The sequence below is a fragment of the Arctopsyche grandis genome, chromosome 6 (assembly GCF_051622035.1).
Source record: "Arctopsyche grandis isolate Sample6627 chromosome 6, ASM5162203v2, whole genome shotgun sequence".
Classification (NCBI taxonomy): domain Eukaryota; kingdom Metazoa; phylum Arthropoda; class Insecta; order Trichoptera; family Hydropsychidae; genus Arctopsyche; species Arctopsyche grandis.
The window spans coordinates 22,122,214-22,140,030 of record NC_135360.1 but is presented as its reverse complement, the minus strand read 5'-3'; the positions used below and the strand labels follow the sequence as shown (position 1 = coordinate 22,140,030).

The 17,817-nt window shown below is 32.4% G+C and overlaps 1 protein-coding gene across 1 annotated transcript in view; it reads left to right on the top strand.

Annotated features, from left to right (window-relative positions):
- Positions 1-17,817, top strand: part of LOC143913352 (neuropeptide SIFamide receptor-like) — a 40,685-nt gene that overhangs the window by 15,282 nt on the left and 7,586 nt on the right. The window contains exon 2 of the mRNA XM_077433083.1: positions 6,891-7,147. Within this exon, the coding sequence (XP_077289209.1) occupies positions 6,891-7,147 (257 nt within the window). The remainder of the gene's footprint in view (positions 1-6,890; positions 7,148-17,817) is intronic.

The window sequence follows — 17,817 nt, the reverse complement described above, 5'->3', positions numbered from 1 at the left end:
AAAAAAACGACCTTGGTCGGAAATACCGGATAAAACCTGTGACAATTGAAAGCATTACATGCTAACCATTGGTCTATGCTGCTGGTAAATTGGTCTACATATACATATGTATGTACCCTTTTTATTATGTATATTTTATTCTTCAGTTAAGAAACTTTCCAAAGTTTATTCCGACCGTGTTCACAAAATCAAGAAATAATCGATCATATTCTTTTCGTGCCATTTATTATTGAGATGAGGCTGTGGAAAATTTTCGATTTATTGCTCTACTACTTTTACATCCAAAGCGGAAAACTTGAGCCGAGGAATCCCACCATAATAATTAACCGCAATTTCAAATATAACACGTGCGTATTTTCTCAAAAATACACATCATAATTAAATTAAATAATGAATGATCACACACGAGCGTACAAACGTTTTAATTAGCGTTTTTTATAACTTAATACATTCACATTTCCCATTTCATATTTAATGTGTTACGTTTTCGATTCAACACACTGTATACTCATTGTATCGAAGGCGATCGTTATCGAAACACTCGAGCTTTATTCGCTACGAATTTTTCCTCCCCAGGGGCGTGCAGGTTACAATTCTTTCAGGATTGAGTGTGGAGGGGCGGCAAAATTCGAGTGTGTGCCGAAGAGTAACTCGAGTCTATCAAAATGTGCTGGAAACTTTCCCACCCGAAGGGGAAAACTTTACCATTTGATAAACAACTCCTTTTATTTCCTCGATTTAATCCTCGAAAACACACATAAACGCGTTCGAATAACACAAATAGATTATTACACCCCGGCTCGTACGCAACAAATCATACCGATATCGTTCGAATTTATATACTATTATCCCATTTTCTCAGCGTGTATATAATAATAATAATCGTTAGGTCAAAACAGTACACAAAGTCCGGTCTGAGAATGTTATTGCCAGAAGTATCCACGCGTGATTTCATTTCTGAGAAACGGCGGGTTGTGTTATTAAATTTCTGTAGAAGTGAAAGGGTACGAAATTCATCAGAGGATTTAATCACAGCATGGTTAATCTACAGAACATGTATGTAGTTTCATTGTTATACGGCATAAATCATACGTACAAAAGCTTGAAATAATATTCGAAGACGTTGTGGCGTCGAAACTTGACTCGATAATCCTAAAAAAGTTTTGTCGGTGAAAATTAAACTAAATTAAATATTTTCTTCATCCAAATAATATATTAAAAAAATTTTATACATCGTATATTAAAAATGTATAGATCTACTTTATTCTACATAATTTTTTTATCTATCTGAAGCTTTATAGACATGTTTTTTTGAAATTCTGATTTTAAATTTTCCATAGAATATTCAAAAAAGTGCTCTCATACATGTACATGTACATATATAGGAATATTTCAATGTATTTTATTTTATTTTTATTTTTATAAGACATCAATTAATCAAGCACACTCGTCTACCAGATTGCTCCAAAGCGACGAGTTTGCTAAAAAGAGTAAGAAAGGGTACATGAAATACAAGTAAAATAAATAAAAGTACATGAAATACAAGTAAAAAAATAAAAGTACATGAAATACAAGTAAAGAAAAAAAAAGAAACATAAATAAATATACTTTATATATTCTTATTGTGATAATTTTCAATATAAACGTAATGTTACGCCTGTTGTTAACTGGTTGTGTTGTTACAGTTAAGCATTTATCAGCGGTTAAAGCGCAATATATAACGAGACCAAACTTGGCGAGTTCAATTCTCAAAGGCTAAACTCAATTGAGCTTAATTCATAGCAAAATTAACACTAAAGTAATAATTTTTATTGTGTTTTTTAAACATTTTTATTGAATAAATCAGTTATCATATGAAATCTTCAACGGATTCCTTAGAATGCAGTGCGAAACTTTTCAGACATAGAGCACTTCATTATACATATGATATAATAGAAAGCAAAATTTTCAGACACGTGCCTAGGAGAGCCATAGTCAAGGGGGTGATTATGAAATTTAAAAAAAAATGGCTTTCTTCGAACTTATAAAATCTTTTATAATGAACTTAATTTTCTACTCGAAGTTACAATCCTGGCAGTGAATATGTGAATTGTCAAACAATAAACTGTTGTTGGTACAAATAGTTACTTGGAATTGTTTTTTAATAAATTATATACATATGTATAACAGAGATGGATTAACTAAAATCAATAAAAACGAGTTTAAAATCATCTATGAATCAGAAGGGATTAGACGGTATGTCTATGATATTCATTAAATGAGACCTAACCATACTAACACACTTGTGAAGAGTCTCGGTGATTACAAAAAAATGTCTATACCCTACAGGTATAAATACAATCTGCTTTAGGTCATCGACTTTAGAGTCTTTAATAAATTGCAAATAGGTTTTTGAGCTCTTTTTCCTATTATGCTGTACATTATCATTAGAATAATATAATACTATGATTACTGACAAAATTAAATTAAAATTGTAAAATAGAAAATGATCTGTAGATCATAGCTGTATGGAAGAATTGATTTCAAATTTTTCATCAGCAAAAACCAAAAAAAATTTTGTTTGAAATGTTTTTTGAATATTTTATTGTTTAAAATAAAATTGAGTGAAAGATAGTTTCTAAATTTAATTGTATGTATTTTTTTAAATATGTTCCACAATAACATGTTCCTTTTGCAAATTTTCTTCTATGCATTTTTTATTAATATTCTGTATTGAACATAAAACGGGCTTTAATATTAATTTGAATATAAATTTGTAAATTTTATTTAATTTTTTCCATACTATATTTTTCTACAACATAAAATTTCAACAACTTTTATAAAGTTTATTGTTTTAAAAAATAATAAGTTGGGGGGGGGGGGGGCTGAAAACCATATATTCTCGGACCAGGCCTGATAAGGAATATGTAATATATTATATTACGTGTACAAAATTAGGCACGTGAAAATTAGTAGGCACACTGTAAATACGGGTTTCAACACTAACTTTGAGCATATGAGAGCTCTTTGTATGATTTGTAATATTTGTCTTGTATGAGTAGGTAAGATTAATAGCAAACGATTACCCATGCAAGTGCTATCAACGCCTAACAAAGCTTTCCTCCTTTAATGGAACGTATACAAATCCAGATTAACCCTAATCCACCACTGCGAAAATATTTCACGCGGCACTGTCATAGCAATAATCAAATTTCGTCCTTTGATTGAATTAGTTTCCAATTAGAGCATGTGTGTGTGTATGCTATTTTCGCAATACTATCCATGATATTGGTTCGGGGAAATTTTTGGAAACAGACGAACAGTAGAATCGAACAGTAGATAAACGTTGAAACGGAGCAGACGCGTCGGTTAATAACGGTTATATTTGCGGTCTCGGTGAAAAGTGGTCTGGGGGAAAACCATTTTCCGTAGGAAACAATTGAATGTGTTTTCGCGTGGGTGAACGAAGCCTGCTCAGACGTCACACCTAAACAATCCAACTAGAGATAATACAATGTAGACTAATCTGCTTAAAAGTGAACCAGGTCCGCTTCGGAGCGTAAGCCAATTGGAATCGCAAACGAAAATGGCTGAGCTCGGATTCTGTTACGTCCTTCGGATGTTAATTTATTTAATAATACACAAGTTTTAGGTCTATTTATGAGGAGTTCAAATCCCCATTAGCATTATTTGAATATATTAAACAAATACTTAAAGCTTTTCTGGAATTAGGGTACACAATAAAGGGCCCAACGTCATTGATGACCCGTCCTACGAAATTGTGAAGCAAAGGCACTCAAACTTCCTCCAACCCAACTAAGCCTTTATGAACCCATGACGATGTTTCTAAATGAAATTCCTTTAAAAGCGATACAAATTTCGCTGCTTTGTGAAATATTTTATTTTGTGCGAAATCGTTATTACGAATTTTCGCTATGGCTTTAACTTGACCTTTTTGAGGCGCTGAATTGTTTTTCCCTTCGTGCTTGCCCATGTATGCATTTACTTTGGAATTTTTTCGGTGTCAACTAATTAAATACATACTTAAATCTCAGTTTTTGTAAGGATTTTCCAAATTCTATTCAAGTGGAATCACTTATTCTAACCATTCATATATCAGTTCATTTTATTTACATAGTATAATTAAATTCGGATACAAAAATACCATATACATTTATTTATTTTCAAACATTGTACAGAAGTATTGTAATTAATATTCAAAACATTAAATACAAACATCAATTAAAATCCACAGAGACATCTATGAACAAATTTGCAACATTCAGTAAAATTTGAGATGCCGAAAAATTCGAAATTTTGCGAGAAAATATGTAAAGGTTGCCAATTTTTGGTTGCCAATTTTTTGGAGCCGTTTCGATGAAAATCTGATAAATTGGCAAAATTTGATAGAAAACGATCGACCTGGAGTCACATATATGCATTTTTTGTTGTTATTGTGTAGATTATACAGAATGAAAACCTTTAATTAAATATAAATATATTAAAACTATTTAATAATCGTAAAAAAAAATAAAAACGGTACAATTAATAAATGGTTTCCTTTTTAGAAACATTTTGTATATATCTACATATACATATATATTGCTGTTATTGTGTATATGTAGCCTCGTTTTGTAATCTACAGTTGATTTTCCCAAGGGATCCGGATATCCTAACCCTTTACCGACTGAAAGCGCTTTGTCAATGACTACTTGAAATTAACACAGAAGCATAACTGGTTGTTATTGTTCATTGAAAATATTCAGTATATGGATCGCATTAAATATGTTCAATATTTGTATATTATAATTATAACAGTTTCATTAATGATGTAATTTATATAATAATAATAAAAATAAAAGGTCATACTTGCCAAGATGTTTATTCTGTATCAGTATTGGACCATTCACACCTACATTAATCTTGATGAAAATGGATCGTTTAAGTGCCTATAAAATAACAAGGAACATTTTCTTTCGGTAATGGTGGCTTATCGTACCAAACTATCATTAGCGAAAGAAAAGTGTTCCATTGATAGTTCTAAAGCTTTTGGCATTCGTTTTCATTTCCTATTCTGGAGATGGACAACGCATGTATGTACATATGAATGTATGTATATAAAATTACTTGTGTATACACAAGTTGAAGATGTTGACATTTCCGCGAATAACTCATATACAGTAAAAAAATTGGGTTACATATTTTAGCTAACGTTAAAAAAGTCGATTCTTTTGAACTGCAAGATGCATATATTGCTACTACTATATATTAATCCAATTCTGCCTCTGTATAAAGATTCAAAACTGTAAAAAAATAATGTCAAAAAAGCGAGATGAAGAGCATGAACGTGATGCAATTTAAAAGTGGATGAAACAGCTTTCATTCCCCTTAAACAAAATGTGATTTTGTATTTACGAGATTTACAAGCTAGTATGTATGTATGTATGTATGTATATGACTGCTGATCGTAATTTTTTTTAAGTAAAAACATCAATATATACTACTAGTATTATGCCCGTTGATATTTCAACGGCTGGTTTCCGAAAAAGAATTGATACATGCATTAAAATAAAGTTACATCTTATATTTATGTATAATAATAATAACAAATAACAACAATTGTCATCGTGATCGTATTCGTAACCAGGATAGCAATCGGAATTGGAACCAGAACTGAAATAAGAATCGGGAACCGGAACTGAAATAGGAATCGGAATCGAACTTGAAAAATAATCAATTCTAAAAAATGTTTTTCTGAAATCTCTATACTTGTCGATGCACTCGTCACATACAAACATACCTACAAACGTCCCGTCCTTTTATATATATATATATATATATATATATATATGTATATATATAACTTAAGTTATGCCCGTTGATATTTCAACGGGTGGTTTCGGAAAAATAATATGTTAATAATAATAACAAACAACAACAATTGCCATTGTAATCGTAATCGTAACTGAAGTCGGATCCGGTACTGAAATAGGAATTGGGAATCGGATATGATGTAGGAATCAGGAATTGGAACTGAAATTAGAATTGGTAATCGAAATCGAAACCGGAGCCGAAATTTGAATTGGAACCGGAACCGGAAACAAAACTGGAACCAGAACCGAAATCGGAATCAAAATCGCAGTCGAAATCGATATTACAACTTTTGATAATTCTAAAATTTGTTTTTTTGAGTTCTCCATAGTTTTTTTTTAAATCTCCATACATAAAACATCGTTCTATATCATTTGAAGAATACTTTTAAAATCAACGATTCCCTACAAAACCACGATGCATTATCATAGAATGAATATCGCATGGAATGAATACACCATATTTACTCGTATTTAAAGATTTTCTGTTTCGTGTATTCTTATACAGGACTATGATAATATTTCTCAAATGGAATGTTGATATTTATTTCAGCATTGCAGAAACACAAACCAAACCAAAGAGTTTATATATACATATATATCTGTAGGTAATATCATTTTCCTTTACCCTATCGGCGTTTTCTCTTCATTGCGCACATTCAAATCTTTCCATCTCGTCAATAATCAAATAAAAATCCTAGATTTTTCTTTGCACGCTAAGTTTAAGAACCACTTTGCTTTTGAGAGCTTCAGCTTTGCACGTGCCCGTTCAGTTAATTTGACAAATGATTCTCGGTTGAGCGCGCGCACGCCCGGACAGTTTCGCAACTTTTCAAACTATTTCGCACGTCAACAAAGGCCTATTGAACTGTTTAATTATAATTTATTGCCGAATGTGTTGCTGAGCGACCCTCACGGCTGTGTACCTTCGTCACGACCCGAACAAAAGTTCTTCCGCGGTTCCAAGCTAATCTGGTCCATGTTTTATGCTTGGTCATGTGTGAAACTTTACATACATAACCATTGTCTTTATGTTTGCAGCTTGGGTGCTCGGAGCCGCCATCTGCAAGGGGGTGGCCTACTTCCAAGGTGTGTCCGTTTCTGCCTCCGTCAACACCCTGATGGCCATCTCGTTGGAGAGGTGCAAGGCCATCAGTACTCCTCTGAGCGGTTCGATGACGTCACGCTCGTGTCGGCTGGTCGTGACTCTCATCTGGGTGTTTGCGTTGAGCATCAACATGCCGTGGATTGTGGTCTTCACGCTGGAGCCAATTGGAATCAGTGGAAGTACAGCACAGGTACAACCAATCAATTCATTATGTGGAATTTATATTTCGTAGATGTAAAACGTGGGAAAGATATGTACATCCCATGTAAAACAAACTTTTTAATTTTTTTGTTTTCTGTAATATTGTTGAACGTCTTTGAAAAGTTTGTTAGCTATTCATAAATTAACTATGTTGCTATTCATTAAAGTCAAGATTTGCTGGCAGGCAAATATCTAGCAATTCGGTTGACACAAGGGCTTTTCGGCGACCAACAACTTGTTTGCCAACAGATTTAACCTGTTTAATTAAAAATCGGTCGGTTAGTACTAGTTGTGTTCATTGCTGTCATTGTTTTTTTTAAATATTTTATTTATAGACGTACATAGTTGTGCATAGTATGTGAGATGGGTTGCTTTGTCAAATCTAGTCAAATCTAGATTGTTTTGTCGTGAACTTTTTCCAAACAAAGAAAAATTGACAAATTTAGATGGCCCCAACATATTACAATATCATAAATATTTAATTTATAAATTAATTAGTTTTGGATATCACTTTATAAAAAAAATCAAATTATTAATTTTAGTTTATCTTAATATGTGTATATATTACAGTTGAAGTGTATCTTCTACGTATGTAGTTGTAATATATTTTGACTAGTTGGAATATTTTCCCTCTAATCCACGTATGTGAGTTACATTTGGCGAATTACATTCCAACTGGTTAAAATATATTACAACTGAAAATACAGTTCAATTATAAGTAAGATGGAGGGGTTAGGTTTTCGTGAAAACGTTATTCGACTAGTAAATTGAGTTGGAAAGTCACCGTTTTTGTTTGGAACACATTCTTAGAGCTATCGTAATACGATACTCATTACTTTTATTTGTAATATCTAGAAAATGTTAACGTATTGTTGAATTCTGAAGTATTCGTAGAAACATCAGGACTGTCAAAACTCAATTGTTATATTACAACTGGCGTACATTGTTGAAAGTATATTTGCGCTTGTAGAGATAATAATTTACTAGTTGAATTGTATGTGAATATGAATGACCTAAAACGCCAGTTGGAATATATTACAACTGAAAATACCCTTCGACTGTAACATATGCATTAAAATGCCTTAAAATCGATTAGAAAATGGTTTACAAAATGTATGGATCTGCATACAATAAATCTCCATACAATACTTGCAATATACATATGTATTATACATATATTCTCAATTATACAATTTAAATTTTGACCGATTTTTGAGACTTAGTATAATTCATAACTCTTGAAATTCTAGAAAAAAAACAATTTCATATATGTAGAAATGTTGACCGAATTTATAACAGGTGACTCGTATATGCAGCTATAATATAAGAACACATACTTATGTTCATTTTAAAACATAAACAAAATTAAATTTGAGGATCGTTTTATATTTTCAATATTGCGGCGACTTTGAAAGCCTCACTTTATGATGCAAAGAGCCGTCGATCCCCGAAGATTTTTGTTCGACAAAAATTTCTCAGAAACGAAGTTAAAAGTTTATCTCTCTTAAAGTCTGTCATACGATAAATTACCCTTCGAGATATTTGTCTGCAAAGAATCTCTGTCTTCTTACACATTATTTACTGAAAATCTTAAAATGACTAATATATTTTTTTTTACAATATAACGTCTAATAAAATTCTAATACATTCGAATTATTTCGCCTTTGACAAAATTGATGCTTCCCAAACATTTTTGACATTTCGTATTTTTATCAACCACTTTTTCAGACATTTTTGGGGCAATCTCACGCTTTTTTCTATTCTGCCGGGTTTCGTCCGAAACTGTGCTGTGGTAACTTCCTTTCTTCAGATTTTCTGACGAGTGAAAATGCGCGAAATAAAAAAAAATATTTCTCGATAGGGTTTCCTGTTCGCAGTGAGATCCCAAAATTCCAGCCATTTGTAGTGGTAGTATTACCTTTCTATGTATGTATTGTACATATATTCATACGCACGAATCTATTCTCTGTATAGAACCTATCATCCGAACCAAAAGTTTAACGCGTTTATATATTTTTTTCGGATAAAATAAGACTAAATTCCCATCATATGAAATTTTCTCTTTGAAAAATCATATTGAAGAAACCAAGGAAATGCACACATCATTTAATATTATATTTCTTTTCAATTCTATACATAAATATGTATGTATACAATATAAACGTGTATAAGATTATCTGAAACATATTTCTAACATCAATAACGATTTGAAAGTGATTTAAATTTTATTAATTGAAAAAATATACTCATACAGTCGATTTTCCAATTCCTTACAATCACAAGCCGAAATGTGAGCGGAAAAATAAATATTTTCGTTCCATTTATATAAATTGTCGAAACGTTCAATTTTTCAGACGTCCTCTGTTCGAAATCGACACACGATCGTTTTTCTTCTTTTCCCCGATGCGAATCAAATTCCCAATCACATTTTCCGATCGAAAACTTCCTGAAATAGTGACGCGTTCAGCGTTTCGATAGTCCACTTGTCCTTCTTTGCTCGTCAAAATTAATTACACCACTGAAATTCTATCGCATAGAACGACTCTAGAATGAACGAAAATCGGAAGATCGAGTGTCGAGTCTTCCCAGAAACTCGAAAATTGTCGAGTAGATCCAAATATGCCACGTTGTCCTAAATAAATATTTTTTCACACTCGAAAAGGATCCTTAACTTAATACATCACACACATACATAAATACGCGCCTACGTGGAATTTTAAATACGATCGCAATAATTTCAAAATGCCAAGTCACGCGAAATTTAACCAAACATTTGAACTATAAATAAAAGTATTTAGCATTTTATATTTAATGTAATGAATAAACAATAAGTCTCAAACTTGAATTCAATTAAATTTTGACTACAGGCGAAAAATACGCTCGATTAAACTTTGTCAAGTTTTGCGTACGTACACAATGGATTATTTTGAGTCATTCCATAATATAATATTAATTTGAGCATCGCTTAAGTGCCTCCATTTTGAATGAATTTTTATTAACTATTGTTCTATCGAAATTTAGATTATTTGACGTTGGTCATATAGCCCTGTTGATGTTTTATATTCAAAATTATTGTTTGTTGTGACGTATTTTTATAGGTACATACATATATACATAGGTATAAAATTACATTTTAGATTAGATTTCAAATTCAAGATGAAAGCTCTTAAATGTTTTGTACTACCAACAATGATATCGATGTTGTTGATAATGACCGATGAAAATGCTATCGATTGGCCTTTGAAGCTGCCACGGATATGGATATTTTTAATGTGGTCCAACATGGTTACCCCTCCCACCCATAAGCATCATCATCTTGGCAGCATGGTATTTATTACGTGGTCAACATTCAGCATCGTCTGTTAGCGTTTCGACGCCGATGTGAAAAGATTTGCTTGGGTTGATAAAAATCTATCGAAAGAGTGGTACTAAATGTAGTGGCAAACTAGGGTTGACAATCTAAATCAATAAGACAAAGTTTATGATTTTCACCCGTAAAATTACGATATTGGAGACCAGCAGTTGGAGTAGATCCAAGAGTTCAAGTATTTGGCTGGGTTGCCAGACGATAAATCAGATTCTGATGATGATGACGTCAAAATCCGCATTGCAATTGCGCGAATACAGTGTCTACAGTTCAGAAGACAGCTTTGTAACGGGCATTTTAACTTAAAATCTAAAATCGTGCTAAAATCCTTGAAATGCTATGTTTGTACATAAGTAAATTGTTGGCGTTAAAAGCGATAACAACGAAAATAATTGAAGCATTTGAGCTTTAGTGTTGCGAAGAATACTTCTCATCTCCTGGACTAAACGAGTAACAAACGACTTTGTCTTAGAAATTAAGTACAGGAACAGTTTTATTGAAAGCAATTGTACATAGAAAGCTCAAAATTGTCCGAAATTGGGGAAGAGGCCGACGCCTGAATTGGGCATGCTATAAGAAGAAAGATCGAAAGAAATTAGGTGGGTGAGGGCATGAATAAAATGTTATTGAGAGTGAGACATGTAACAAGGCAAACTGAAAATTTGATGACGGCACAGTTTTAGTAGGTTGTAAGAAAGACAAAATAGATTATACGGTTAGTTCACAGGAAACGGATGGTTATATGTAGATAAAACAGTACTCCATAAATTTTGTGGGTAAAAATTATTTATTGACATGTTTTGTTTTGTAAATGCTTTTTATTTTTACGAAATTATGTTCACAATACATCTTATATCTATTTTAATAGCTACTGATCTACTGATCATTTTCTATTTTACAATTTAATTTAATTTGGTTAGTAGTCATAGTATTATATTATTATAATGTTAATCTACAGCATAATAGGAAAAAGAGCTCAAAAACCTATTTACAATCCTTATAAATGCTCATAATACATCTAATACATAATATTAATTAAAGACTCACTAAAGTCAATGACCTAAAGCAGATTGTGTTTAGGTAATCTGTGTTTATACCTGAAGGGTATAGACATTTTGTTGTAATCGCCGAGACTCTTCACAAGTGTGTTAGTATGGTTATTATTGATTCTGCAATAGAATCTACTGGTTAGTTTGTTAGTAATATCTGTAACAAACGGAATATTATTTATTGACATGTAAATAAAGGTAAAAGTATGCCATTTTGAAATGTTTATGTGCAGAAAATAATATCACACAAATAATTACTATTATGTATTACGAACACACTTTTGGAGCCGTTTTCGCCAATTCACCTCCACTTTTTCCAGTGTTTCTTCGTTGATTTTGTATTGCGGTATTTAGTTCTTCCAGTTTAAAAAGATCAGGTGAACGAGTAGGCCAGGGGACATCACTAAAACGTGAAATTACAATACATAGATGATTGGGGAACAACCCTGGAACTGCAGTCGGTGAAGCTCTGGCTGTATGGGCAGTCTTGCTGAAACCATAGATACATTTTTCTTGTTGATTCGTTGTCTTTAAAGCTCTTGTTTAAGAAAATTATTTACTATATTTACCTAAATGGCATAGAGTGAATAGTTAAACAACCATCATTGCAGTTTTCTCTCTGTCCAAACGCCGAGTACTACTCATTAAAAAAATGTCCGTTTTCAGTGAACCACCCTGTATTTATGTTATTGAATTTTATTGTGAGATTACCACTTTAGCAAAATAATTAAAATATGTATGTAAAAGTTGAGAAACTGCATCCATTGTAGATATCGAATAAATTCCAATAAACTGACTATTTGTATGTAATGTGAGCCAGACTAAATATGTATATGTAATTCGACATTTTTTATGCATCAAACGAATTGGCCGTCAAGTGTTTTGACCTTGCAGCTGCGAAACCTCATTTTATTAATCGATTCGAATTTTTTTCGTTATTGTTTAGCAAAAAAAGGCTGTTAAGGATACGCCGCACAGGATACATTGAAAAATAGAGGCGCTGAAGCGTGAAATTGAAGCGTGTTTCGGCCTCGAAAATGTGAACATCGGCCTTTTTTGTACGTCGACAACATTATATTATAGTACCAAAATAAAAAAATAAAAACGAAAAAAAATATTTCACATGGGTATTCTGTTAGACTTGGCCGTAGATGATCACTCAGTAAACACATTTATATTATACAGCCTTGATTGATGAAGAAATATTAATATGAGGATTAGAAGTGCTAATTGAGATGTCAGTTATTATTCTTCTACGTATATTACATGTATGTATATATGTATTTAGGTAAGCATATTTTAGGTGTAATAATTACTATTGACTTGGTTGGTGTGTGTTTGTTCGATACGAAAGGGTTTGCCCGGGGCCACTGCTTGGGACGTTATTATTACTGGACGTCTCCTTCGAAGCCTTATTTTGCGTCACATTACTCTCCGATATCGTATTATTGCGTCTGTGTGCGTTTCGATGCCTGGAAAATGCCGGGAAATCGGTCCACGTGCCTGCTTGCCGCCAAACACAATTTTCCTCAGCTACGAGCCTCTAACGAACCGGGCCGTGGAAATACTTAACACGCCCCCATCCCCGTGAATCCTTCGAATTTCTAAAGAAAACTTTCACGAATTTTTGGAAAACGACACCCGTATTCTTGCCGTGGAAAAAAATGGCGTCACAGAATTCGATACAACTGTCAAAGTGTCGATTCACTTGACACTTTCGTCCGTTTGAATATTCCGAATTTTATTTTTGGACGCCCGTACCAGTTCGAAGTGATGTATTAAATATATAGTAAGGGGAAAATTTGTATTTCATCATTTTTTTCAGAGAATGTCCATCATAGCTTTCCGGGATCGTGACGAATCCCTTGAAATGGAATATGTTGTGCTTAAAATGGGATATGATGGATAGAGCCCCGAACAAACTTTCAACTTTACATAATATATGTATAAACATACATACGTCTAGGTACATATAAATATATTAAAACTTGTACTATACTATACTTTTGCAATTAAATTTTGGTCGGTGGCTAAAACCAGGTTTCGGAATCGGAGTCGTGGCTTTTTAGCCGGAGTCGAAATTGAATAAGAGACTGATAAGCGTTGGTACATGAAATCGTAGCCCTTTGCGCGTGGTAACTATTGCGCTAATTTTTTAGCGAATTTGTAAATCAAGTTTTTGACCATAAATATATATTGTAATATTTATTCAAGTTATCAATTACGTCAATTGACACTTTTAAATTTTTTTTAAATAGTGAAATACGACTCAAGTATTTTATTTACTCACTTGCACTACTAGCATTTTAATCATGACGGCTATAGCGGTCATCCGTTGAAAAAGGGCTAGTAAGAATGGTGGAAAACGTGTTCGAATAAATCTGACAGGCTAATGTAAAAAAATGATTTTTAACAGTACATTTTAAAAAATCCTGAGTGTATTCAAATATTCAACAACTCAACCATACATACATATAATAAATTAAAAGAAAAAAATGTTAATGTTTTACAACAGTTCTAACAATAAAGAAAAAGGTGGGTCGCGTTTTTTAGCTTTGCTGAAGATTATCTTATGTATCACATTTTATTCTATTTTTAAATTTTATTAATTTAATTTTAAATGAACGTGTTATCGGATATGAATATTAAATAAAATTTGAATTGATGTTAAATTTTATTTACAATAAATTCATATATGTACATACATCTATTCAGGGGCGGCTTGTGAATTTAAAAACTGTTGGAGGAGGAATTAAAAACACGAGGAGGCTAAAGTCGCACCCCCCACCTTTTTTTTAAATGAACTTTACAATATATTTTCAGTAACATTTTATCAGGGAAAATGACTTTTTTTATAAATTATCCACTATGTTCATTATGTGTTCTAAAAAAGCAAAAATGTGATTAATAAAACATATTTAATGATAAAAATTGACTTGACATATTATGATTAACAATTTAAGCAAACGTTTAAATGTCGAAAATAGTTTCAGACAGTTTTGTGTATTTTTCGAATCGTATTGAGAATATAGACGACGGGGCTGGCGTACTCTGCCCCAAAGAAACCTGACGCATAAAAAAATAAAATTAAAGCGACCTTCTGCATGTGCAAATACGGATATTTTTTACCTTCCTTGACTGACTGTCTACACTGTACACACGGTACCACTCACAAGTGTCAAAATAGCAGGTAAACTGAAGCTAGCGACCACGGGACCACGGCAGATAAGTGACTGCTCCGAACTGAATTACGAACCTGCTCACCGCGTGGTGAGTTGTATAAAGAAAAACTGGCTGACTCTTGACGAGTCACCAACAATATACAAAATTTCTTTTCTGTTTCGGATAATAGAAATGTGTGTGGGGCCCTTAAAGACGAGCCGCCCCTACATATTTAATATGTATGTACATATATGTATATTTATAATCCCTAATAATAATAAATGATCTGTTTGTATTTATTCGTGTTCTTGTTTGTCAAACCTTATAATAAATCATGTGCTTAAATTTGTATTGTAAACAACAACTATTACAGAAAATATATATGTACATATGTATGTATATATGTATATGTATATATATATATATATATATATATATATATATATATATATATATATATATATATATATATGCGTCATTCTTTATGTATGTACATACATTACAAATGCGAAATAATATTTCACAACGGAATACGCATTAACGAACTTTTTTTTTTTTTTAGCGTTTTGTTTTTGAGTTCCTCAAACGCTTCCACATTTTCATTTATTCTTAGGGTAGGTACGTTGCTCTATAATGTCTGAACAACGTGACGTGACAGTTTATGATGTATTACGCGTATTCGTCATTTTCTCATTTCTTTGTTTGCTTTTTTCGACGTTTTATATTGCTTTAATGTACACAAATTTGTATGAGAGTTGCGTGGAATGAATAAGTTAGCAAATTATTATAATTTTCAATCATTCAATATAATGTAAAACTGTTCACATGTATATGTATGTACTTAGCATGCCTGAATTTTGCGAATCGTGACGGTGATTTAAGATTAATTTTGCAAAATAATATATATATATATATATATATATTGTATGTCACAGTAAGAACGTCAAATTTCGAATCAGTATACACTGCCTAGTGAGTGTGTACGGTAGCTTTGGTTTTTAGCTAAAGCTTATGACACTAGATTCCACAGATACTTTTACCAGACGAAGTATACACTGTCGCGCAGATTCATGCACTCGCTGCTGTGCACTAGTAAATCTACTAACGAATGAAATTGAGTGATTTGACATCTGAACAAAGTTTGACTTTGCTCTTCCAATGAATTTTATGACTATAACTAATTTATTATTGAATTTATACGAAATGGACAATAATTAACAATGTTAAGTCCAACATTTACAATTACGTACATCAATATAACCTAAGATTTTAGGTTAGGTTTGGTTACATTTTTAGGTTTAGATTTTACATTACATGTTCTTCGATAGAATGTCGCATTCTTTCAGTTTTTAGTTTAATCCATCATAGCCCGACTGTTTACTTGTTAATAATGTCAACTTATTATTCCTTTCGTTCTCCGACAACTGTATTCGTTAGGGGGGTGGTGGCCTCATGTTCAGGGCTTTAAGGGTCGAATTCTTTGAGCTTTTAAGTGGGGTTTAATTCCTTTCTTAAACATTTACTGCATGCCGATGGCTATGCTATGATTTTACTAGTAAGCGTGTTCATTCATATACATTGGCGAATTCAAAAAAGCAGCAAATTATAAAAAATAATCTTCTACTATTTTCTATCATCCGGTATATTAAATTGTCACTGCTATTAATAACTTGCCTGCAGGTTCACGATATTGTCTTTTAGTTACACATTTCTTTAAGTTAATTGAATTATACATATACATATATATAAAATATCTTCAGTTTAATTTATTCTTCTTCTGATGTTTCTTTATCTTATCCAACTAAATATACGTTTGTTCTGAAGAGTTGGATGCTATTGATATTTTGGCAAATTCAAAAAATAAACGTTTCATTCAACGCGATGTTCACCAACTTAACTTTTTATGTATTCCTCTTATCTCACATTCAAAAGAATATAAGAAAAAGTTTTGCCTCGCTGAGGAAAAACTGTCGAAAACATTCGAAGAGGCCTGCGTGATCAAGTGTATTAAAAGAGGACGAACAAATTAAAAGCTCAAGAGAAAGTTTTCCCTCCATTGTTTGACTCGAGGATTTTTCCCGTTTGACGGTCAATTTTCCAGACTCCCGAAAAACGCCAAAACGCTCCTCTCACACACTCGACAAATTGAGTGTCGACAGAAGAACAACGCGGAAAACTTTCCGCGTCGGAAAACAACACGATGTTATTTCCAACACTTATCTCCTTCGAATGGAAATCTACGGCCGTTTTCCCGGAATTTTCCGGCTAATGTTTATACAAGCTCGCCGTTAATTAAGAGATACCCTTGTTGCGAGTTCGGGTCCACGTTCACCAGGTTTAAGGTTTCTATGAACTCATTAAAATGCCTTCAACTGAATATAATAAAGCACAACAACTCAAGGTGGGGGGGAATATAGTGTAGCGATTTCTCGTTTCATATAAATTGCTCACTATAATATTACGCAATATCAGCACATGTTTCGTGGTTTAAATTACTCACATTAATTAATATTACAAACACGCAATCATTATTTATTACATGTCCATATTATAACCTCTCAACGAGAGCACTACCTCTCACATTATCCTTATAAGCATTAAAAATATTCCACTCCCGTCTAATTAGACTATTCCTGTAATATTATAGATTTTATATGTATGCGAGAGATAAAACGTTATACGTTATAAATATGCATTAGAAAACAGGTTAACCGAAATATGTAGCAACAAGTCTATTTTATTCAGCATCATCAACGAGATATGTTTACATATGAACATTTATTATGTAACATATTTCATGCTCAAGAGATATATATTATTTTTTGTACACACACTTAATATAGATGTAGTATGCATATTCAAAAAATATACATAGATGATTTTGTTTGGATGTTATTGGTCTCGATTTTTGATAATTTGAATGGAATGGATTTGGGTCTGAAAAGAGAAAAACAACATCCTCTTCGTTGACAGATTCGAGTTCCAATTAAAACCCAAACTCCAAGTTAAACGACAATGAGGAAGTCGTCGATTTTATCTACCCATGTAGATGCCTTTATCTCAAGAAAAAGAGGAAATTCA